The sequence below is a fragment of the Lethenteron reissneri genome, chromosome 34 (assembly GCF_015708825.2).
Source record: "Lethenteron reissneri isolate LAM-NWPU_2019-01 chromosome 34, ASM1570882v1, whole genome shotgun sequence".
In the NCBI taxonomy this organism is placed as follows: domain Eukaryota; kingdom Metazoa; phylum Chordata; class Hyperoartia; order Petromyzontiformes; family Petromyzontidae; genus Lethenteron; species Lethenteron reissneri.
The window spans coordinates 8,056,623-8,083,167 of record NC_083812.1 but is presented as its reverse complement, the minus strand read 5'-3'; the positions used below and the strand labels follow the sequence as shown (position 1 = coordinate 8,083,167).

General features: G+C 43.0%; 1 protein-coding gene across 3 annotated transcripts in view; it reads left to right on the top strand.

Annotated features, from left to right (window-relative positions):
- Positions 1-26,545, top strand: part of LOC133350643 (E3 ubiquitin-protein ligase MARCHF1-like) — a 171,835-nt gene that overhangs the window by 123,394 nt on the left and 21,896 nt on the right. For all 3 annotated transcript variants that reach the window (XM_061565235.1, XM_061565236.1, XM_061565233.1), the window contains one exon: positions 15,410-15,460. In XM_061565235.1, the coding sequence (XP_061421219.1) occupies positions 15,410-15,460 (51 nt within the window). Of the gene's footprint in view, positions 1-15,409; positions 15,461-26,545 lie in introns of those variants that run through there.

Sequence of the window (26,545 nt, the reverse complement as noted above, 5' to 3'; positions counted from 1 at the left end):
AACCGAAAGGAAGAGCAGCAGGGGGTGGTCTTGTTGTTCGTCCATGAGCAAGCTGGGACAGCCACTTAAAACCAGAGGCGATGTCATCAGCACCAGCGGGTTCCGTGAACATGCCCCTGGCTGCGTTTTGCGTTCCTAGAAGAAACAAGGTGGGGAGGGGGAGAGGAGGGAGGAGGGAGTGGGTGGGTGTCAGGTGCATTTACACACCAAAAAAATGGTGAGGACAATTTGATCACGTGAAAGCCGGGCAGGGAAGGCTTAAGAGGGGGGGGGTGGAGGCTAGGCATGATGTTGGAGCTGCATACACCTGTCCCCCGCTAGGGCCAGGCACAATGATGATGTAACTGTAACAAAATATGCCGCTGTGCTGAGTAAATAAATAGGCGCAGCAAGACGACGTCGGATGGAGTTGTGCTTGAATGTCGACGTTTCACTGCCCCAGCAATAAATGGCAGATGCAGTGCGGGTTCAAAATCACTGTTTTTATGGGTGGGTGGTGGGGGGGGTTACAGTGTCTGTCTTATTAAATCGAGTTTTGCCTTCAGTCCTCGTGTCCCAGTAATTTCTGTAGGGAATTGCCAAAGGCAAAACATGCATTAACACCGAGAATGTCACTTCATTAGTGGCAAAGAATAGGCCATTAATATGCAGGGTCTCATTGTTTAATTAGTACTCCAGTAATAATACTCCAAACGTAGGTGTGGGTACCTTAGAGATTGTCAATAAGCTGTTAAATAAATAACAAATCAATATGAATTCATCCTTATTTAATTGGCTGGACGGTATGTATTGTTACAACTTCGGAAGGTACTTGCGGTGTATAACATGCTCTCATATTATCGCCGTGAAGGTCAGGATGGGACTAAATTATGTCTGAAGCCAGAAGGCACATTTTCCAACAATGTTAATGTGTACTCTTTGGTTCTTTCGGTAAAGTCACGTAGGTGAAACAAAAATTGTATTTATAAAAATTTAAATATTTGTATTTTTATTTTTTTAATTTTTTTATTTTTAAATAAAATAGTTATATTTTTCAAAATAAAAAATAAAATAAAACTATTTTTATTTATTAAAATAAAAAATATATTTTTTTTCACCTACGTGACTTTACCGAAAGAACCAAAGAATATGGATTCTTGCAGTCACGAAAACTTCAAATCTAGAATGTGTCTTTGTTTTGATGGGAGAGGGGACGGAGTATTTAGCAAGGTGAGTAACCAGACAGAGAAATAAAATAAATAAAAGTGGTGTGCAGCCCAGACAAAAGGTAACCTCTGACACAATCTCTCCTTGGCCTTTGACATAAAGGGACATAATGAGCTACGCTACTCTTTTTTTCTTTTCACCCGATCAACAAGCAGCACCTTGAAATGTAAAATGATGAATTGGGTTCCAATTCCCAGTGTGTCATAATATATGTAAGTGTACCTCCACTTATTTTAGAACATGACAAGGGCAATTATCTCTTATACAGAAAATAGTGCATTGTACAATTAGCGTGTCACATCTGTCGTCAGATGTTTAAATAAAACCTTTGCACATCTGCCAGCGGCTGTGCTCATCATCAGGTGCGCAATCGCACACAATCCCGTTTGTAATGTATGAGCCTTGAGATAAGACGCCACACGCAGAGTGTAAATGCCTTTAAATGCCATTTCCTACGTGAGAATAAGGTTGCGTAGTCCACCATTATTTACACGTTGCAAGTTATTCTCTGACATTTGTGTCGTGCTAGACACGTTGTTGTGAGCACGGGGGCACCAGCTCCGTTTCTGAACACTTGTGGCATGTTTCTTATACCAGAAAAGAGAATTACTTGTGTGTGTGTGTGTGCATATGTATTGCATGGATACTGACAATACAGCAAAGCCACATGTTTAAAAGTACAGCGTGTTCCTTACACAGGTGCGAGATTTCAAAAAAATGTATTATTCCCCATGCATGTTTCTCAGGGTCACCAAGATATATCTGTTGGTGACATTTATTGCTTTGTTAGGCAAGCAATGCAACAACTGCTGAACTAACAAAGCCAGGTTTCGAGGAAACTGTGATGGAAAGTTAGCTATCATTGACAGGTGTGAATACAAATGTGATTTTGCAAGTGAAAAAGTGCCGTTGTTTCACCTCGTCAAATATTTTAGCTTCTTTTCCAGACTCTGAGCATATGCATTCCAGTAAACATAATTTTAACTTTTGATGGCACACAACTAAACTTGCAGCAATGCAGGGTTTGCTTGAAGCTTGTTTGCATGAAAATATTTATAAAATATTATGGGCCTACACATTTATGGTGTCAAGTATCATTCCCTACTCTTCATTTAAATTGATCCCATCAATGCTTCTGGCCTCGAGAAGATTTCCGAGTGCACCGCCACCTAGTAGCAGTGGTTCTGGGCCGAGGGCCTTTCCTTGAACGCTTTACATATCCAAAGCTGACCTGATCGGCACCAGACTGCGACTCACCACGATCACCAAACTTCCTTCTCGAGCAGTGGTTCTCAAATGTTTTTGGCCCACGGGCCACTCAGCCGATGCAAACATTTACGTGGACCACCTAGCCACCCCACCCCTGGTGACAAAAAGCATTCACTTTCTAAATACCAGTAATATAAAAGTATTAATTTTACCGGAATATAAAAACATTTTTTTTATGCAGCTATAAGGTTTTTTTTTTAGGGTGGCCTTTGGATCGTAGGGTTAGGGTAGTTTAATCAGGGTTTTTTACCTTACTACATTTTTAAAATAAAATATGGTAAATAAAATATAAATCGATGTCCGAAACAAAAGGTCATATTTCCGGATCAGACTGCATTTGCATCACAGCCCACGAACCACCTGGAGGACCGTCGTGGGCCACTGGTGGTGTGGGAACCACGCTTTGAGAAGGAATGTTCTAGAATCTTAACGGCTGGCTCCACTGTTCATTGCTATACGACCGCATCAAGTTCCACGGCGTCACTTTCGATTCCACCTCATCCTCCGACAGCCACACCAACCGCATCATTGCATCTTCCAACTACCACCCCAGGAGCCTCCGTCACTGAGGTCCCCTCGTCACCACTGAAAAAAACCAACACCCTCACCTGCAGCATAGTTGGCTGTCACCTCAGCTATTGCAACTCTGTCCTTGTTCAGTTGATGTCAAGTAACCTCAAGTAACTCTAATGGTTGCACAGCAATCAATTTGGTGAAAGGCAGCTGAGACAGCCATGTAGAAAAGCCCTCTGAATGGAAATTACAACAATACATTCTATTCACTGAACACCAGTCACCTATTTTTCGCTAAATGTTTCCCCCTGTTGATGTTTGGTACCACAAACAATGCGTGTGCATTCCACACAGAAACCGTATGCCAGAGAGCGATGATTTTACTTTCCTTGAGTCTGATTGGAAAACACCGTAGTCAAATGGCAGCTCAGTAAGGTTATCCTGCACCTAACAAGATGACGAAAAGGACATCAGGCTATGTCACTCGGCAACCAGTGATGTCACGGCCAGTAAATTCCCATAGGGCTATCAGATTTGGCTGAATCAACCAAAGGCCAGATCAAAATGAAAATTCTGCCTATGTGCAACATAACTAGAGTTTTGATGTCCAGAACACTGTATCATGCAATAACCACAACGAGGCAGGCTATTTTGTTAATTATCTTTCCAAAGCATGTGGGATTATAATGGATCGTCTGATGGATCCCACAATTTAAAACAATTGAAAAGGCATTAAAATATGGAGATCAAATAAAGCATTGCAGGTTACTACATTTGAAATATAGTGTATGACTACAAAACGCAAATACTCTATGACCTTTACCATAGGTCATGCACATATGCAATACAATTAGGGGTTCTATGTGAATAAATGGCAATATAATCATTGCAGAATAGTATTCCACTACCTTTAAGCCAATATGTACCTGGAATGACTACATGAATGGGGGAAAGAATATGGGCCTGTTCACATGCTACAATATTTTCAAATGCACCATTTTCCCCTGACAAAGGGTGACACGTGGGCATTTACCTCAAACATTTTTCTCCCCATTCACTCCACTCGCCTAAAGGTGTCCAGGCCTCGGCGTGAAACGTGGGGGCAAAGGTGACAGATATTACGCTTTTATTTTCTGTGTCACCACGTGGTAAGGATGGTCAAGACTTTTTTTTTAAAGCTCTTTCTTTGCTTTCTGGATAGGTCACCGTTGTCATTGTCGGCATCATCTTATTTTATATTGGAGATGAAGTGATGATATTAGCCCACGTGCAGGAGGAACAGGTGGATTGTTGCATTGTGAGACCTTGCAGGATAGCAACAACCTGGGTAGGACTTCATCCAGCAGTGGACAGATCATGGCTGATGATGATACAGTAATATATTTTTAAAAATAATGGTCATGCGTAACAACATAACCCAAGGTCACCAATATGCGGATTTCCAAACTGAAATCGAAAAGGGTTTCATCATAATCAGGCCAGTAGTCGGCTGCTAATATTTCAGTTCTTCACCTGAGGATGACTGCTTGTGTTGTGGCCGAAACGTCGTGAGAATTATTTAATTATGTTTTATTTTTATTATTTTATTATTTCCCTTCTACGTGACTTTACCGAAAGAACCAAGAAGATGAATCTCTGCAGTCACGAAAGCTTTAAATCAAAATTTAATATTTCAGTAGTTAATTGGATTTCAGTCCTTTGTAAATCCACTGTGAGATGAAGGTCTATGATGAGCCAGTCATGGTGGTTGTTTGACCATACTCTATGTTGGTCGTCGGTGCCAATTGGTGAAGGGGAAGGCAGGATCGAATCAAATATAAGTATTCACTAATGTTAGCCATGGCTGTGAATCCAACTCGGTGCATAAACCACTGTGCCACTGCTCCAGGTGCTCTCTTAAATAAGACCGGATTGGTTTCTGAAAATAACACAATCGAGACTGAATCTTGTCTACTTATTTGGTGAATAATTCACCTTCCATGAAACAATCTTACCTATAAAAGCACTTACATTGCAGAATTCGTATAAAAAAAACAAATGGAATATTTATATATTCACACCACAAAGATATGGCTCCAGCAAGTAAATGAACCTGATTCACCTGCTGTGTAAATTAGTCGAGCTTAAAATGAAAACGTGTAAGCTGAGGTTTCCCTGTAGCTGATGTGGGATAGTTTGTGCGACAACACTTGACGTTGCTGTAGCTGACACAAACCTTTTTTTGAAAACAACTGTAAATATTATTCATAAGCATATAAACATGTTGACATTTGAATATAGTACAGTGCATTTTTTAAAATTTCGTTTTGTTACAAAGGTTGGCAACCAATGAAGGTATTTTGGATACTAAGCACTTGATTTGCGTCGAGTTTCATTGCATGCATTTTCAGAATTCTGGCGTTCAGAAATTCAACAATTCATGTTTTATGGCACGATTCGCCATGCACAATTAGCGGAGCTACATTCTGTAAATAATACTACAGCCGGGAGAACATGGAGGAGAATCCACGTTAGACGTACTGATGTCACGCACACCGCGTCCATAGATCAAGCTGACCAGACAGACTCCATCCGTGCTATAAAGTTTCTGTACCGGTGTGGAAAAAGTTATAAAAACTTGGCCATGAATCTGTGCATAATGGGTTACCGGGCCCTCTCAGAGCTCCCCACACAAGCCACATAACCCCATATCGTGATTTGTGCCGTTCCACAATCAACATTTTTTTTATTTCACCAGGTAAGGTCCGCTGAGCCATATTTTTCAGAAGCGACCTGGCCACAAATGACAGCTCAATGAAGTGGCTCATCATGTGGAAATTTATAGCGGCCAAATACTGTGCAATGCATGATGATTCTAAATATGGAGGGAAAAGCCGGACGACTCGGAGAAAAATCAACGTGGCCAGAGGGAGAACACGCAAATTTCAAATATGCAGCAGCAGGCATCGGGGTCGAGATCGAACCCACGACCTCCTGTATACCAAGTGAGGTATTTTTAACATCTCACCACCGTGGTACCCAATCATCAACTTTGCCGTACACCCCTCTCCCTTTGGGCCATTCTACAATTGTGCCATAGGGAGTGGAGGAATGGTTTTACTATGATATGGAATTGGCCTACGTGAATTGCATTTTGCAGGAATTTTTCCATGTTTATGAATAACCGGCCGCCATTCTGCCAAAGAGTAGTATAATGACGGACAAAACAGCTACGTGAATTGGGTCCCGTGCATCTTGACCTTGTTTGACTTCGACAAGTCATCGTGCTTGTTCAGCCTTCCTGTTGTGGTTTTAAGAAACTATGGTTCATTTAAGACCAAAATAGAGTATATAAAAAAGAAACCACATGATATTAATTATATGCAGAGGCCATATTCAGAGGACATTGACTTACTAACAATGTCTATAAGTTTGACACGTAGTATATAGGCCAATGAATTGTCAGCACGAATAGTTTTAAATCAAAGTTACTTACGTGTATGGTGCTTCTCTGAGTAAATCTGTTAAATGCACAAGAACTCCAGGCATGAAGTGGTATTTGCATACAATTTGGCCACTCCTTGCTGTCCTTACCTGTTCTATATGGTTACGCAATATAGAATGAGGCTAAGATGGTTATCTTAGCCTTATTGTCTAATTACAGAGTTGTATCCTGTTCAGTGGAGTGACATATGAGCTTTTTTACTTTAACAGACACTTGCAGCAGAATCTTGTGACACAGAAATACAAAACAATAGATAAAATACACCAACGTCGCCATCATCTGGGTGACGGCCTCGCCACCCATCACGGTCTTGTGATACCAATATGCATTTTTCTCCTGCACGTGAGCTCATCTCATTGCACGCTCATCCATCTTTAAACGTATTATGACTTCCATTTGTTCTCTGATCCGTGTATTCTTCTTTCTTTCTCGCAAAGTAATTCCCAGCGCACATCTCTCCATCCTTACTCGTCGGTATTTGTTCTATTTTCAAAATGTCCATGTTTCCAAACTATATGTCATAAAAAATCAATGTGCACTGATTCGAAATCTTCCACTTAAGGCACATTAGCATGTTGCTTTTTATTAGCAAATATAAATATCCCAAAACACTTAGTCCTGCTCTAACTCACCTATTTAATCATTTTGATCCTGGTCTGCCTCCAAGAATTGCCCTTGATATAATACTCTTTTGTGTTTTCCAGTTGTGACCCTCCGACATTTTTTCAATGAACTTGTTGAACATGACTTGTGCTGAAATTTTGTAGACTGATTATGGATTTGATTCAGTGGAGGATAATGTAGTCTTCTAGTTGTTTACAAACCGAGGCCTTCAGAAAATGTATATGAATAATATAATTTATAAAGATAGAACGGCACTTAAATTGCAAGTAGAAAGTAGAATATGATCAAATATTAGTCTGAAGTCAAGCACGGAGTCAATGCACTATTATCAAGGCTATGTTACAGCAACATTAAATATTTCTCAAAATTGCATTGAAGAAAAAGTGCATTACCATGTATGGAAAATGTATAAACAATTTATTGGGCCCTTCCTGTGGAAATATATAAAATCTATTTTTTTTTCACGAAGTCGTAATGCTAATCAATGGATATTAGCAAGAGAAATGTATTGAAAAGCTTAACAAAAAAGGCTGCAATGTTCAAATAGCAAAACAAAAGTCACACACAGCAAGAGAATGCACAGGCATGAGGAATGCTGGAGTATTTGTGGCACAGGACATGCTCAAGCATAACGCGTGTGTGTGTATGTGTGCTGCAGGCCACTCTTTGTTATATTTCTTCACCTCGATCAGGTCTTCTAAGTGCAGGTGAAATACTGTTAATCGACCCGCATGTCCCATTGCCATTACACAATATTAATGCAGGGCGAATAGGGGTAAGCACTGTCTACGGGCCAGGGAATATTGAGTGAATCTAAAAGGATATAGGGCGATCTGATTACAGTGTTGTGCCAACATCTAAGCGCTGTTCCACATTCATAAAATTGGCAAAATCCCTTGCTTACCTGTTTACCAGTGATGGGGTGTGTGGCTGGTGAATGAGGAGCACTAGGCATGACTCCACATACACTTTCATACAATAAGGTCATTCGAAGGCCATGTCAGCCAATCTCTGCTGGCTTAAAAGTCAATTTATAGCAAGGAGGATCATTCATTATCCTATTTAAATTCCCCATGCCAGAATCGGCCAATGGAAGTAATTAGTCAATGGTTGTATAACAATATTATAGTGCATTTCAACGTCTTATTTTAACCACACCTGATTTGGTGAAATGTTAATGATCTGTAATGGATCACTCTGCCTTGCCTAATGGGAGTGCATTGGCTGAGTCTGCATTCTGCTTCCCCTTAACAACCCCCATAGTCACGAGCACACTGGAGACAACCCGTCCGAGCACTCCTAGAAATACCCCACTCTCTCTCTTGCCTTTCCCTTTGTTGCCTAGCACACGCTGCAGAATACAGCCACGCTGCCATAAACTCCTCCCAACCCGATACCTGAACTCGGCGTTTCTAATGTTCATTCGTAAACGGGTGAAGATGTGACCTGTGCGCTAGAACACAATGTTGGGGGGGGGGTGCGTTATTTTTGTTTTGCAGTGTGATACCAGATGATGGGGTAGAGCAGTGGGGGGCGGTAAGTGGTCCCGCAATTGAGAATTGTGCTCGCGTGACGGCACGGGCTCAACATCTGACCACCGCAAAGCACTTAAACAAGTGGGGCTCCATGCAATGTTGTTTTCTCTCTCTCTCTCTCCAGTTTACAGTTTTGTCATTCAGAGGAGGGGCGGCGGTGGGGGGGTAGCCTTCCACTATCCTGGATTAACCTCGCATTAAGAAGCTTAGTACTAATTGTGGTGGAGGAAGATTGGCAATGACGTGACCTTGACCCCAACAGAATTTTGTTGACAAAACTACCGTAGACGCCTTTGCGAGCGTGCAGCTCTTTGCTCTCCCATTGGTTCACGTCCTCCCCTCTCACCCAGGTGGGTCGCTGTGGGTGCCCTACGTCGTGCGTGTGCCAGAGGTCGCAAACGGGTTTTGATTCCGTACCCGTACCCGGCCGCACCAGGGTCGCAAATGAGTACCCGTACCCGTACCCGGCTGGGTACGGGTATCCGTTCCCTACCCGTACCCTACCCTACCCGAAATGAGTGACAAACGGTTACTCACCAGTGACTCACGGCCTACCCGTACCTGTACCCGGCCGCACCAGGGTCGCAAACGGCTACCCGTACCCGGCCGGGTACAGGTAGCCGGGTATCGAGTAGGGTACGGGTATCGGGTACCCGGTTGCGACCTCTGGTGTGTGCCCATCGTTGCTTCTTTCTGGCACGATTCGGATGCAATGCATCACCGCCCTCTTATTTTTGTGCGTTTTTTTTCTTCTTCTCAGCATTTCTTCCCACATCCCCCGCATTGTGCCACCTTTCGAGTGCCACGCTCTCACAGCGGCGTTCACTTCCTGCTCATTAAGTGTTGTCGAAATCCTCCTGCCCCCCAATTCTTGCCACGTTGTGTTTATGTTGACACACGCTTCCTGCAGTCAACATACACAACATTTCAGCTGCCACCTCCTCTCCCCAGCTGCAACTGGTCTCACGGCACCCGCTGGCCAAGCCACACACTTGACTCATCCTCATGCTTGAGAGCTCTGAGCCAGGAACAGATTATAGATCTTGCATTGCGAATCCGCTTTGCGATAGTGGAGCCGCACATCGTGGCATGGAGCAACCCAGAAATAACATCGCGGGGATATTTTCTCAGTACGTTACACGGCACTGTACGTAATCTGTTTTTTACGCAGTTGCCCTGGTCGAAAGGGGACGAAACGTCATGTAGCCAGCAGCAAACAGCACTCTTAACGTTGTAATAGATAAGTGTGAAAACTTTCTTAAATTGAGTTGGGGACGTTAGACGGTGAGAGGCAATTTTCGTCTTCATGTGAACAAACAAAACAATATAGCACTGTTACCTCATTACCTCAAATTTAATTACCTAAAATTAATACAGTGCCCTTTTTTATTTGCAGGTCAAGCTGTATGTAACATATCACCAAACGATGATGAAAAATGACCTTGAGAAGTCAGTTATTGAGTCTGGTGCCAGGTGGTATAATTAACTTTTAATTATGATGAAATAAGCCTTCCTATGTAACAAAAACAAATGAACGTTTACTTTGTGCCAGTATTAGGCTATACATTCTACTTTTCAAGATGCACCTACAGTTTGTGTGGATTACGTTGGAAATGCTAATGTATTGCATTGGCTATTGATGTCATTTTCATCGGCCAAAGTTAAGTGCGATACGTTCCAAAATCGCATTTCACGAAGTTTAATTTTACATATGTAATCGCATCAAACAAATCCAAAGTATGCAAGCGGGCAGTTTGCATAAGTGTTGTGTCTACTGTAAGCTTGAATATGCAGGTATTAACGAATCATAATAAAATAACATGTGACAAACGGGAAAGAAGCACATTAGCTATTAATTGGCCACACACAAAAAAAGTAACGAGATGTTTTTTATTGTAAGAGTGAAATTTCAAGTCAAAACAGCACACACATCCCTAATCAGTGAATGTCGTTTGTCAATCACCTGTAAGCAACGTTGGATGACAACGTCCTACAGTAGAGATGACACTATCCACAAGGCCGTCCAGCCACACGTTGTGTTTTGCTGCTTTTAAACACTTGAAATGCATTTCTTTTAATTTACTTGTTTTTAATAAAAGTTCACGGGTCCGTTATAAATCATCTTTGGCTGAGGAGGCATGTGGCAGCTGATTTTATCCAGTGTTGCAGAGCGTGGTCCAGGAAGCAGGCCCGTCTTCCTGTGTCTCCTTCGCCAAACAATGTCCCGGAAACCACTAAGGGCAAAATGTCCATCTGTCAGGGCTTGAAAGTAAGATAGCGTTATTATTTATGCTTGGGGTAAAAAGATACCAGTATCGTACCTAATTATTCCGTTTGGCACATAATTGAAGCATTCCACCTTGGGAATTCGGATACAACAGCCACTGTCTCTGGTAATTAATTACTTGGGCACATGGGAAGATTCTTGCATAGGTAAAGCTGTTGTCTTTCATAATCAAACACTTGGTGATTCATTTCAGGCATGCCATTGAACCATCACACTTCTGTCAAATATAACTATTCTTCTTACAGAAAATTGAAAGCAAACACAGCCACAGTCCTTATTTTCTTCCACAGCATATGTGTAAAACTGCCTTTGTTCCCACGGACACAAATTCCTGAACGGTGTGCACTGGGCATGCAAAATATAGCGTAATAACAGGAATTTTCTTGATTTCTCCTCAATTAGCCCAATGCTCAAGCATGGATCTTTCACTTTGTACACTGAAGTCTATCTAGTATTTTATCAAATGCCCAGGGCAGAAAATCATAACTTGTAGGACACACACACCTACTGTAGAGAGAACACAGGGTTGTAACATCAAGTGCAGGTTTATTCATTTGATTTTGTTATTTTGAAGACTGACCATTATTATTTCATTGCAGGTCATTGCTTTTTAATTTGCGTAGTAATTTAGTTGTACAAACCACTCCACTACATCACTTAACAGTTCCAGTTAAATAGAAGGTAATGTCATTCACGTTATGTTTTACTTCACAAACGCTGTCTATTTTGGGTTTTGACAGATGACAGCTTCCAGACAGCTGAATTAAAGGCTGTATTGTATTTTTTTCCGTTCTGCTTTCTATTGGTATTCTATTTCATCCCTACATGCTAAACACTCATTAATGGAATTTACCAAAATCCCAATGCAGCACTCTCCTGAAAAAGAGACTGACGAACCAATGAGGCTTGGCTGGAAAAACAAAATGGTACTGTTATTCATGTATTCGTGAAAGTGTTGGTGGACTGGTCACGTGGTAGTTAACACACTGGACTATGAACCAGTTGAAGTGAGTTCAGTTACTCGCCGCAGCTAAAGTCAGTTGCGAGCGATATTTGCCACGTCCCTAGCCTCAACTTAACGAACTCGCACATTCCAGCGTGGTTAAGTATGGTCAAACGATCTCAATGACCAAGATGGCACATGGATTCGGCAGGGCTTTCATTCAGCAGTAGATTTACAAAGAGATGTAAAACGTCATTTGTGTTTTTTTTTTACCATACTTCACTAAACTTGTGGGTTGGCGAAGGGGCAGGAGGGCAAGACTAGTTGTGTAATATCATTTGGCGCTTATTTTATCCGTGGCTGGGAAATCGGACTTTGGTTTGTAGCACAGGATGGTTACTTTCATAATGTAAGATAAACATCTTTTTACATGCATGTTGTAAAGTTAAACATTGGTCATACGTGTAAGCTGAAAAGACATAGGCCGTAATTTAATATACAAAATGAGCGGCTACGAAGCAACGCACACTTTGTTGTTTAAGTGCTGATAAACAAAATGGACCCCCTCCGGTGGTTGGGGACTGAGTTCAGGACAACTTGAACTTGTGGAACCTCTCGACACGAATTCCCAGTGCATAGTGGAACAACGGAGGGACGTTGTCAAAAGCAACAGCCCTTCCCAGGTTACAACACCGCTGGCCGGCCACTTGGGGCTGACACTACTTGGCAATGGCCCCAATGGGGACAGTAAACCCCATAATGTGAAATAATCGGTTGTGTGAATGTTTTTTGTTTATCCACATCGCTGTATGTGTGCTTATTTTCTGGCACTTCACGTGGCGTTATGTGCACATAGCCTGGCACAAGCGCCGTGGTGACGTCACCGCGACTTAGTGGCAAATGACGATTGTTGTTATTTTGTGGAGAAGTCGAGGGAAGCAGGCCATGGCGTAGGATGGTGGACTCGTACTCAGGGTGTATTCCATTTTTTTTACCATGCCGGGCTCATTGAGCTGTATAGCTCTGTTTCTTCAGCAACCTGGCCACAAATGATAGCTCAACGAAGTGGCTTATCACGTGGAAGTTTAAAGCAGCCAAATACTTTAAATGCACGTTTCAAAATGTGGAAGGAAAAAACCAGAGGACCCGAAAGAAAATGCATGCTACCACGTGGAGACCGTGTAAACTCTGACGACTCAGGGGTCAGGGTTGGGAACTAACCCAGGCGAGGGAGATAACATCTACCCACCACATGGCTCTCTGTGCTTACTTGCTTTCAGCTATTGACACAGCTCAGTCCTTGGCTTTATTGACATTTCCAGAACATGAGCACATCTGATGATAAAGTCAGGTGAAGTGGACATTCAAACAACTTACACTCAAGGAGCTTAATGAATTAGCATTCACTTGGATTTGTTTAGAGCCGGATATCCAATTAGTTCAGTAATCAATTACTCTAATAATTATTGGTTTGATTACACTGTTTAACGAAATATGTTTGTTTGTCCCTGGGTAGTAAGTGTTATTTTCTAATTGCGTATGCCTCAAAAGTATTCCCCACAAACTTTGCTTTTGTGACTAGGACAGTGATATTTTGAAGTGCACTTATTTTCAATGTTCAAACGTGTTCATTTGTGTCATTCCTTCACGTAAAGTCTTGGTCACAAAAGCAAAGCATCTTTCTTCCCACATGTGCCGCTGGATGGAAGGTAATAGGCGGGGCTTGGTGACATCTTCGGCATAATCAGCCGTATCATGATGGGCATGGTTTTAGGGGGTTTCCTGCCTTTAGGAGGCAAGTAATTGATCACAAAAAAGTACAGTACTCCATAAAAAAAGTTTAGTTCATTCATCAGCTTAATCAAATAATTGTCCCAGCTTTGAATTTACATCTGCACTGATACTGATTTTCATAAATTGCAGATCACATATAGCTATTGAGCTAATAAAGCACTGGAATAGAACACCAAAAAATTGGTAGCAGTTATGAAGAGCACGTTTGCTCTAGAAAACCACATGGGGAAGAATATGAACTTGCAATTGATTGCTTTGCTCTGGGGTGATGTGATGCAGAGGCATGGGTGATCTTAATCAGGTTAATGGGGTCCCTTTTGGGAGCCATTGACTAGACCTCGAGCCACCTCTGAACCGTTTGCAGCGTGCCAATTATGTGTGTATAAAACAGGGCTGGATTCTTTTAGAGTTTGTTTTGATGCTTTTGTAGAATTCTGACTGCCAGAATTTCCACGAAAAAACTATTCTGCCAAATTCGTGAAACAACTGTTTGTCTATTTAGTGTACGAGTATGATGTCACAAAATGTGTATACTGCACATGCTTTTTGGAGACTAAACACAAATTGCTAAATTGGTAAAAGAATAACTGCGAGTGTGTTATTCCGGCTCTGCATCGATTAGGGACCCATCCACAGCCACAGGGGCCTCTTGTTGCCGCGCGCCTTTCTGCCGAGTAATCCAAGGGCTACATCTACAATAGAATAGAGGGCCTTGCCCTTCAGACTCCCCTCTGTGGGCTTGCCACTGAGAGCCAATGCCGCGTGACGCACCCTGCAGCCCAAACAAAGTAGCAGATTTCAGAGAAAAAATGCACAGGATCCACGCTCAAGCTATACATCCCAATGTTCTCAATTGATCAACATTCTTATTTAGCAATTGAAAAGCCTAAGCTAATTTTCTTTGCTCTCCAACACAACGGTGTGCTGTACTAGTAACGAATTGGTATATTCTGTTTACGTGACAAACCTTACGAATTAGCTGTGTCGGGTGGTGACGGGTTTAACGACACATTTATATATTTATGTGATTTTACCCAAAAAAAACCTGTATTATGGTTGATATTGGGCGCGAAAGCCTACGTGTTAAACAATTTTTCTTCATAACAAAAAAAGTGAAATGTTGGTAAATAACACTGCCTGATTAAAAGTTATACATGACTGACATTTCAAAAAATGGTTCTTCTTTGCTTGCTGAGGGAACACTGCTAAGGAAAAATGGGCAGTGATACGCTATGTCCAATCCCAATTTGAGCGAGAGTCATTTGGCAAATGTGGACAATGACGCCCGCACACAGCGCCCCTACTCGCTTCGGCACGGTTCGAACGTAGCAATCAAAGCCCCCTCTCGTGAAACTACCACAGACCGTGCCTGTGAAACATAGCGCCTTTGTGTTAGCCCAGAACGGTGGCGCAAGTATCACATTTGATTTATAAATAAGTGTTATTTCCAGAAATGTCGCCACTGCTATGTTTTATTCGTTTATGGCAGTGATTTTTTTGTGCCTTTGCACCTCTGCCACAATTTTCCCTCCTCTGCTGGTTATAAAATTAAATAATAAAAATTAGGTTAATATTTTTTTCCTTCATGGGCGAAAATCTGGGTCCACAGCCAGATGAACGGGATTAGCACTTGTGCGTGACTATCATGTCTGTGTTAGTTCTCCTGTGCCGGCTCCACAGCTGCTGTGTGTGTGTGGCTGCTGTGCATGTGAGTGCTGTATATGTATTGATGCCTCATGTCTTTGTGTTGGCAGGGCGAGAAATCTCCCGGCCGCTCCACGAGCCGTTCGAGTAACATCTCCAAGGTAGGGTCACGGCCTTCCCAAAGACATGAAGACGCAGGTGGCAAACATGCCTTGGTTAAACATAGCGACGAAACGGCTTCTGTGCAAGATGTCAAAGTTGCATGCTTCAGTCTTGTTGTTGTTGTTGACCTGGTCTCCCCATGTCCTGTTTGTTAAAAGGAACCCCCCCAAGTTTATTGAGTGGCATGATATGCGGTCCCAATACGATTCAGACGTGATTATTTTTGTCTCATTTGTACTGCCTAGTTTATATTGTCTGTCTCAGCCTAAATGTATAATTTGTTTATACATTAAAACCCCAGCTCGCTAGGCTCTGGCTGGCCAGATTCTGCAGTTAACCGGATGAAGGTGCCTAAGTAAAAAAAACATCTGCAATCTTAATGATAAAAAAATGGCTAAATAATATAATTATGTGCATAATATATACTGTACCTTGGAATATTACATATAGTATATGCTTATTAAAATGCATAAGAACATGGTATAATGTGTATCACGTGTAGCATACAGAGTTAAACTGTATTAAATGTACCTGAGGCAATACATCTGGGTTACTAGGGGTTTTCTGGGAGGGATGATAAGGGATGGGCTTAGGTGGGGAGTGGTGGGGGCAGTCACGCACCCTTACAACCGTTAGATAATTTGTGTGCAGGCGATCGCAGAGATAGCTCGAGCCATGGAATAAACAATCCACATCGGGAGCACGTGACCTGAGGTGGGGATTTGCTCTTCAAAACGAAATCTTGTCTGCAAATAATATGGGGTTCAAAGGTGATTTAGTAACCAACCATGCACAAGCAGGGATGTGAAGCCCTGCGTGTATAACACCTACACTGAGCATGGCAAGTAAATATTTAATACGAGCAACATCTTAAGTACAAAATAAAACTATAAAAAATATTAGTCATTTGCAGAGCTTTGGCCATTCAATGATTTTATGAATTGACTAGCTGTACTACCCGGCTTCGCCCGGGACTTGTATCTACCACGGCCGGCCGCCTTTGTCTCCCCAGTGGCGATGTTAATACGCTACAGCAGTTACTCGTTTGAGGCAGAGTCGACCTAGGGGAGGTTAAAATAATCGTCACCGGTGGTGGCCGTGAGCGGGAATCGAACTGGGTTTGCCGTGTTGGTAGCGCAGCGTAGCGTTAAGCACTACACCCACCGCTCCTCACACACCACACACGCACACACACAGACACACACACAGACACACACACAGACACACACACACAGACACAGGCAGCACGCTAAGCACTACACTACCGTTCCCCCTACACAACACACGCGCGCGCGTCCATAGGTACACATACACGCGCTTGCTGCAGACACACACGACTTTCAGGGTGCGTACGGCAGTAAACGACTGAAATAATAAAGCGGCAATGCTGTGTAAGGAACGCCTTAGACCCGCATTACACATTTGTGTAATGCGAGCGTAAACACACAAACACACACGAACACATACACAATACACACACACATACATGCAGACACACAGACAGACACATAACACACATACATACACACACATACAAACACAGAAACACATACACACACATACATAGACACACACATACACATCCACAGACGTACATACACACATACATACAGGCACGCAGACATACACATAAACACATACAAAAAAACCCACATACATACACACACACATACATACACACAAACACATGCACACACATACATACACACATGCATACAGACACACAGACATACACATAAACACATACACACATACACATGACCCGGCTTCGCCCGGGACTTGGATCCACCACGCCCGGCCGCCTTTGTCTCCCCAGTGCCGATGTTAATACGCAACACCAGTTACTCGTTTGAGGCTGAGTCGACCTAGGGGAGGTTCAAATAATCGTCACCGGTGGTGGCCATGAGCGGGAATCGAACTCGGTTCGCCGGGTTGGTAGCGTAGCGTTAAGCACTACACCCACCGCTCCTCACACACCACACACGCACAGACACACACACAGACACACGCAGACACACACAGACAGACACAGACAGACACACACACACACAGACACACAGACAGCACGCTAAGCACTACACTATCGCTCCCCACACACCACACACGCACACACACAGACACACACACAGACACACACACACAGACACAGACAGCACGCTAAGCACTACACTACCGTTCCCCCTACACAACACACGCGCGCGCGTCCATAGGAACACATACACGCGCTTGCTGCAGACACACACGACTTTCAGGGTGCGCACGGCAGTAAACGACTGCAATAATAAAGCGGCAATGCTGCGCGAGGAACGCCTTAGACCTGCAACACATTTGTGTAATGCGAGCGTAAACACACAAAGACATACAAACACACACATACACACAACACACACATACACACACAAACACACACACACACATACACACACATACATACACACAGACATACACATACACACAAACACACACATACATACACACAAACACATACACAATACACACAGACATACATGCAGACACACAGAGACACACATAACACACATACATACACACACATACATACACAGAACACATACACATACATACACACACACATACACACACACACACATACACACAAACACATACACACACGTACATACACACATACAGACACACAGACATAGACATAAACACATACAAAAAAACCCACATACATACACACACAGACATACACACAAACACATACATACACACATGCATACAGACACACAGACATACACATAAACACATACACATGACCCGGCTTCGCCCGGGACTTGGATCTACCACGCCCGGCCGCCTTTGTCTCCCAAGTGCCGATGTTAATACGCCACACCAGTTACTCGTTTGAGGCTGAGTGGACCTAGGGGAGGTTCAAATAATCGTCACCGGTGGTGGCCGTGAGCGGGAATCGAACTCGGTTCGCCGGGTTGGTAGCGCAGCGTAGCGTTAAGCACTACACCCACCGCTCCTCACACACCACACACGCACAGACACACGCACAGACACACACACAGACACACGCAGACACACGCAGACACACACAGACAGACACAGACAGACACACACACACACAGACACACAGACAGCACGCTAAGCACTACACTACCGCTCCCCACACACCACACACGCACACACACAGACACACACACAGACACACGCAGACACACACAGACAGACACACACACACAGACTCAGACAGCACGCTAAGCACTACACTACCGTTCCCCCTACACAACACACGCGCGCGCGTCCATAGGTACACATACACGCGCTTGCTGCAGACACACACGACTTTCAGGGTGCGTAAGGCAGTAAACGACTGAAAAAATAAAGCGGCAATGCTGTGCGAGGAACGCCTTAGACCAGCAACACATTTGTGTAATGCGAGCGTAAACACACAAACACATACAAACACATACACACACATACACACAAACACATACACACACATACACACACATACATACACACAGACATACACATACACACAAACACACACATACATGCACACAAACACATACACAATACACACACACATACATGCAGACACAGACAGACACATAACACACATACATACACACACATACATACACAAAAACACATACACACACATACATAGACACACACATACATACACACAAACACATGCACACACGTACATACACACATACATAGAGACACGCAGACATACACATAAAGACATAAAAAAAACCCACATACATACACACACACATACACACAAACACATACATACACATACATACACACATACATAGAGACACACAGACATACACATAAACACAAACACACATACACATGACCCGGCTTCGCCCGGGACTTGGATCCACGATGCCCCGCCGCCTTTGTCTCCCCAGTGACGATGTTCACACACGACAGCAGTTACGCGTTTGAGGCTGAGTGGACCTAGGGGAGGGCCAGGTCCGTTTCAAATAATCGTCAGCGGTGGTGGGCGTGAGTTGGAATCGAACTGGGGTCGCTCAAGCAGCTTAATGACTGTTTGTACAAAGAACATATAAAGAATCGATTATAATAACCAGGCTACAGTCCACATTATAGACTGCCAGTACACGCAGTCAGCTTCATAAGCAGGCTAGAGTGTACATGATAGAGTGGCAGTACGCTCACCGAGCTTAATAAGCAGGCTACAGTGTACATGATAGACTGGCAGTACGCTCACCCAGCTTAATGAGTATTTGTACAGTGAACATTAAAGTAATCGATTGTTGGCGCGTTGGGTTTAAAATTAATATTAATAGCACACATTGTGGTGGGGGTGTAGTGAAGAGTAGGAAAAACTTTGATGAATTTACCTCAGAGTGGCGTGGTGGGTGTCGAGGCCTAGTAGCGTGCAAAGCCTGCGGCCTCGCCTAAAATTGTCGGCTTGGAAGAGGCAGGGTACGGGTGGCGTTTCTTCCCCCCCCCCTCAGCGCTCCAACAATACTGTGTAATGGCTATTATTTAATTAAATACGGAGCTTATGAAAGTGGCGAAGGCGTGGCTAGCCGTTGGCAGAAGCAACCGCCGTCCAATGAAACTGCAGCCCTTGGCGAAGGCGTCGCTAGCCGTTGCCAGGTCCAATGAAAGCGGCGAAGGCGTGGCTAGCCGTTGCCAGGGGCAACCGCCGTCCAATGAAAGTGCGTATGGGCCGAAATACACACACACACACACAGACAGACAGACATGAACGATTTTATATATATAGATTATTTTACTGACTATTGGTTTGATTACGTGACTAGTCCGATAACGTGAAAATAGAACAACAACAAAAACCTTGTTTCCCTCACTGGATGGAACGTGATAGAAGGTGGCCCTTGTTGCCGCAATCGGCATCATCGGCCGCGTCCCGCTTGGAGTGGCTCGTAGGGGGGTTTCCTGCATTCGGAATGTAGGATGTTTGGAGGCGACCACCATTTATTAAAGGGAGCGCGCAATCAATGTAAAAAAAGTTAACGATAATGATTGGTGGTCAATTGAATCAAGAGCTCACAATTCAAACAAAGCTGCAAGAGCTAGAGTGGATCATTCTGGGAAATATAAAATGTATTGTCTTTCATTCCACATCTTCACTTGTAAATAATATATTTCATATTTTGCCCAATTGATTTTCCCATACGTACTTTCAACGTGCAAATGTTAGACTGGTTTTATCCCTGTCGGGCTCGTCAACAGTCAGGAAAATTTAAAAAGTACTGCTGATTTACCGGATGTTATCGGTAGGTGCCCTCTCTTTACCATAGGCTATCAGAAATAAATGTACTGTACTTGTAAAAAAAACTCATATTTTGATGAAGGGGAAGCAATCTGGATGATAAATCACGTCATTCCATATCTCCACGTAAAAAATATAATGGATTTTGTCTCTTGGCCTTCCTGCCTTATGTTAGCCTTCAGCATTCATTTAAACATACAAACTCCAGTATATGCTATATTCATGTGAGGATATATGAAATTGTATTTATTTAATATAATTAAAACATGTTTGTTTGTAAACAGATTCCCTTGCACTGGGAAAGACGTAATAAAATAGTATCCCTCATCAAAACCCATTCACTTGTCACAACCCAAAAAAATCATAATGGAGCATAGTTGCTGACATGCAGCAATGCTATTCTGGGAGTCCATTATATTTAACCCTTTTCATTCCAACAAGTTTTTGGTCGTTGTGCAAGTTGGCACTGCAAAGTAAATGTCTCATTTTCAACAACATTCCACCTTCGTGCCAAGCTGCATAATGCCCAGATTAAGCAATACTAATTTTTTATGTTTTAAGCGGGTGACCCAGATTTCAGTTTTTAATTTCCATAGCTGTGACGTCAGAAAAATACCTCGTTTCTTAATGTCACAACATCAAAGCAGCCCCAAAAGAGCCTTTTTAATCCTAATTTCCTGTCCAGTGCAATAACACAGACTGAAGAGAGCCGTGAGAATGAATTCTAGGCACAGCTCAAAAAAAGAACCCACAAATGTGTCCCTCTTAAGCTGGTTGAGCCCATGGCTGCTAAAAATATCCCACGAACAAACATCAGTGCTGCCCATTCCTACAGACCAGATTTTCTTGTCACCAATAAAGACAAAGTTCACATTCTTTTGGGTATGGTGATTTAATTTGAATTACATACATGTGATTGGGAAGGCGAGGTGACGCAATGGTCCACGCGCTCCGCTATGAACACAGTAACCTGAGTTTGATTCCCGGCCATGGCTAACATCAGTGGTGAGTGCTATCTGAGTTGGTTCTGGTTCCCCACACTGACCAGCATGGTAAAGTTATGATCCAACATGACTCACATGGCATGGGGAGGTCCTTATTCAGCAGTGGATTGACAAAGGAGCTGTACATACACAGGCACCTTGGCTTACAATCCCATTTTATACTTTCTAAAATATTTTTTGCGGCATTAGTTTTTTTTACATTTGATAAAACGGTGCCTTGGCTGGCAGATATATACCAAAAATGTGCCACAGAGTGATTAAACATAACATTTACTCAACTATTGGACAAAACTTTTCTTAAACAAATTAAACGTAATGCCAATGACAGATTAATGTGGGCAGGTAAGCCATTTTTCTTGTTAAACATAGAAAATAAGTTAAATTGTCATCGAGAACTACCTGCAGTTGGACACCAAGTTCTCTTGCAAGATAAATGGCACACTAAGACAATACTGTTGAGCACATTTCTGGTAATCTTACCATTTCAGGCATTTGCTGGCATGGCTATTATTACATTACAGCTGCAAGTAGGTAGTGTAAAGCTCTGAGTTTGTATGCAGTCTACCACTGAGCATGTAATGGCATACACAGTTTTTTTCCTCTGTTATACGTTTTGAAGGAAATATTTACCGTAACGAGTGTAACCCCAATCACACAACTTCCGGGGCTTGATTCATGCAGTCATTTTGGCCCTCACTCGGTTACTTTTTGGCGGAAAACGGCCATTTTTTGCATAAAACAGACGAACTCATGAGGCAATATTCTGGTGGATTCACATTAGTCTGCCGAGAAGTCTATTAATTGAGGCCACAATGGCCATTAAATGCTCTTGTTTGTTAAGCCGTCGTGTGCGAGTTCAGTCTGAGGCTGACTTGAAGAGCGCGTTGCATGCTTGTGAGACTGTTGGTAAAAGTTTGTTAAACTAAGCAAAGCCACGTGTCAGGGGTAGAAACCTCTAATAGGTCACATTTTGGCAAACGACCCTTCTTCATAGCACATCATCTATATGCCATATTTTTTTCCCTTTTAAGGCAGTGTTATTGACGGATGTGTTGATTTTTGTTTGTTATGTGTGCTTGTACACCACTTGTATACCGCTGCCAGTGCAGTGGCCCCAAATAATCTGTCGGGGGGTGGGGGGGGGGTTATGCTATTTCAGTTTCACATCAAAATCAGGAACCGAGTGGCACTGGCAAACAAGTTTGAGAGAACCGCTCGCAACAGCCTCGATGTCTGCTCCCCTACCACCATGCTCTCACCGTGGTGGGCGGTGTGATGGGGCCTTCGCAGTAGCTGGTGCTGAGAGACGCCGCTTCTGCCAAGCATCATTAGAACTTTGTACCGGCGTTAATTAGGATGTAGTGGCCTCAAATACGTGGTGTCGTGATAGGGCGTCATACCAACATCGGCCCTCTGAAGCTGTGCCAGACTTTAAATCCAGTTTGACTGGATAAGATCACCAGAAAAAGCAGTGCCAGTGCGAAAATAAACTATTTTTTCAATTTCTAGGTAAACATTTGAAGTGAAAAAGGTTCCACTCTACAACAAGTGTAATCGTCTTAAGCCTGGCCACAGATTATCTGACAGCTGGAATGTGTGATTTCGCCGTATTCTTATTGGAGGGTACAAAACCTTGAGCAGCGGTAGACTTGCGGTATTTGCCTCCACTCCTGCAGTATATGTATGTACGCTCCCTACAGGTTGCAAATGAAAGAAATACACTGGATTGAGTCAACATGCTATGTCTTTTGGTGATCTAGTCCGAGGATGTTACTAAACAGGAGGTGCTCTATGAATTTGGCAGGAGTTCTAACAAGTGTAAAAAAAAAAATCGGCAGCTGGCATTGCTAATAATACTTTGGCAAAACACTTGCCTATGTGCAGGTGGCACTGGGCTCTTTATTTCTTACTAAACCTAGCACAAAAGACAAAGATCCCCCATATAGCCTTCACAGACTGTTGGGGCAAGCACTGTTAGCGAGCACCTATGAAGGCCAACACGTCACGCGAGGGGGTGAGTGGCCAGCACCACGCCCGATCGCCTTTGTCTCCTCAATGGCGATGTTTACACACACCACACCAGGTACTCCATTTGAGACTGAGTCAACCTAGGGGAGGCCCAGTACCGGTTTAGATAATCGTCAAAGGTGTTCGCCATGAGCGGGAATCAAACCCGGGTGGTCAGGTTTGTGGCGCAGCGTGCTAACAGCGACATTACTGCTTCCCAACATAACACAGGCACACAACTCAATTAATGTCATGCTGACCTGTCTCATGTGGATGTTAATCCGCATGCCCCTTTTGAAAACTGAGGCAAAAAATGTTACACGAGCAGAATATTACATGATTAGCACCTCGAAAAAGGTGCTACGTTTATCGGCTAACAGAATATAGCACATTGGGGTGCTTCCGTTGGGACGGAGGTGGCATTTTGCTGCACCACGTGTGCACTGCACAGTCATTTTTTTGGCTCCTTTTGCTCGCCACGGCAGGATCTTTGAAGCTGTACAGGTGGATGACATTCATTTGAAAGTGGCCTCTTAAATGGGGAATTCGCATAACTGGTTACCAGAGCTTGGCAAAATGGATCATTATTTACATTGGAATTCACATTAATACAAGTTTGAAAACCACAGCGGATATAAACACATTTTAATTCCTGATGAATAGCCAAGATAGAATATTTAATTTTGGTTAGATCATAGTGACTGCATAACACTGCATACCCCTGTGCATTTTCGATGCATTGATGAAAGTTTTGAATCGTTACATTGGATTTTTACTGATTCTAGAAACGTTGAGAAGACCCCAGGGGACTCCCTTTAATGTTGTGCTTGGCAATAGACCTGCCTTTTTTTAAGACACATGGACAAGGAGGGATAAAAAGACAAACATACTGAAAGTAACTTAACATCGCTGAGGTGTGGCTATGAAGAGGCAGAGAGATGTTCCTCTGTGGGGCAGTTTTCTTAATGCATTTTCTACGCTAAAGTCAAGAGCTAAAGTGGTTTCCCGTTCAATTGAGAATGAGGCAGTGCTCAACCGGTGCTCAATTCAACTCATGTTTACAGCCCTTAGCCAGTGGTGGAAATTCTTTATTCTCCACAACCCAAAACTTCGCACTCACTTTGTTGACCCTGAAAGAGATGAATGACCGAGTTGACCCCAACCAGGATCTGAACTCTCAACTTTTTTTTATTTTAACCCACACGCTGTACCACCACTGCACCACCAGGCTGGTGTTTTCTACGTACCAGGCTGCTATATCGTGTATAATACGTTTTTGGTTGCCTTCTGTGCCCCTACCGTATGGCTATTTATCAGCGCTTGTATTGCACTATGCACAGCATGTGAACTGTGAACCACATGAGCAGACATTGGAAGTGTTCACTGTGTTCAAATTGCCACGTAAGCAAGCCGATTTCCGTTTTTAGTCATCGTGTAATGGACTTCCACTGAGCAAAATGTAAACATTTAAACATGGGTTTGGAGGGAATAGTTGGTGCATTGTACACGATGCCGTTTTGGGAAAGTTCCCATCACCAATTTAAACAAATGCTTTCCTGTGTATATTGGCTACATGTCATTTGCAGATATCACTTGCCTTGGTTTTAGCGCAAGTAATAATAACAATAAGTATAATATAATGGGTGCAAAACTCATGCAGTGAGTCGCTAACACAAGTGAGAAGTTGGAATTGACTTGCAATATTGCATTTATTTTATATACATACTATTCATGCATGCGTGTACTCGCACATATGCATATACAGAACCAACAAAGTAATTTTATACATTTTTGGAATGAGAAATTTGGGCCCATTTCCATGTAATTTAAGCCTGCTATTTGCAGTTTACAGTGATCATGGAAATATAGACAAACTAAATAAATAAGGAATGCTTTCATTTAGGGATAGTCGCATTCCCAGTATGACTCTTATAAATAAATAAGGGGACACTTAGCAGGCACGCACATGAGTGTCATTCTAAAAATACGAAACACAGTGCATATCTTCCAGGGAGGTCACATTTCTGCACGAGGTGCATGGCTGCCCTGTGACTAGCACCTGCAACTGCAGCAGTACAGTAGGTGCAGCATCTAATTGTCTTCTTGTTTTTTTACAAGGATATGAAAGTAGAATAAAAATACACATCTGCACACCAGTATGCGTCACTGCTGTGCGCATGCCTGGCCTGTGTCGAGCACTCACTGCCAAAGTTCTGTTGACAGTCACGCTTTTTTTTGTGTCGCTCAAAAATAATTGTCGGAACCCAAGAGAGGGGATGTGCAATAATTCTCGTGTGAGCGTTTAAGGTCACGCTGCTTTTTATATGCTAAAATAATATTGAATGCGTTCTTAATTTTGATTTGCTGGGAAAACCTGCACTTTCGTTTTGATATAATCAAACTTACATAGATACAAACAATGCTCTCCGTTTCGAACCTTGTAGGCGTTTTTTCACAGTTGTGTTCTTGCAGCGCTCCGATGCGTTTTCGGGTTGTGCCATGCGTCCTTCTGCATGATGTCTGACGTTTCGCTCCGTGTGCCGGGATCATCTTCGGGAGCTGATTTCGGCAGTAAAAACATCAGGAACTGATTTGAAGAAGCTCCCGGCGCATGGAGCAAAAGCTCAGACATCGTGCCGAGGTGCATGGCTGCCCTGTGACTAGCACCTGCAACTGCAGCCGTACAGTAGGTGCAGCAATAACACGTGCCATAACCTAAAAGCACATGGCAGAGTTATAATGCTTACTCTTGTGTTATATTTGTTGCTTATTCGTTTTTACAATCTTTCACTCTATTCAGTCTTAACTCAAGATAAGAC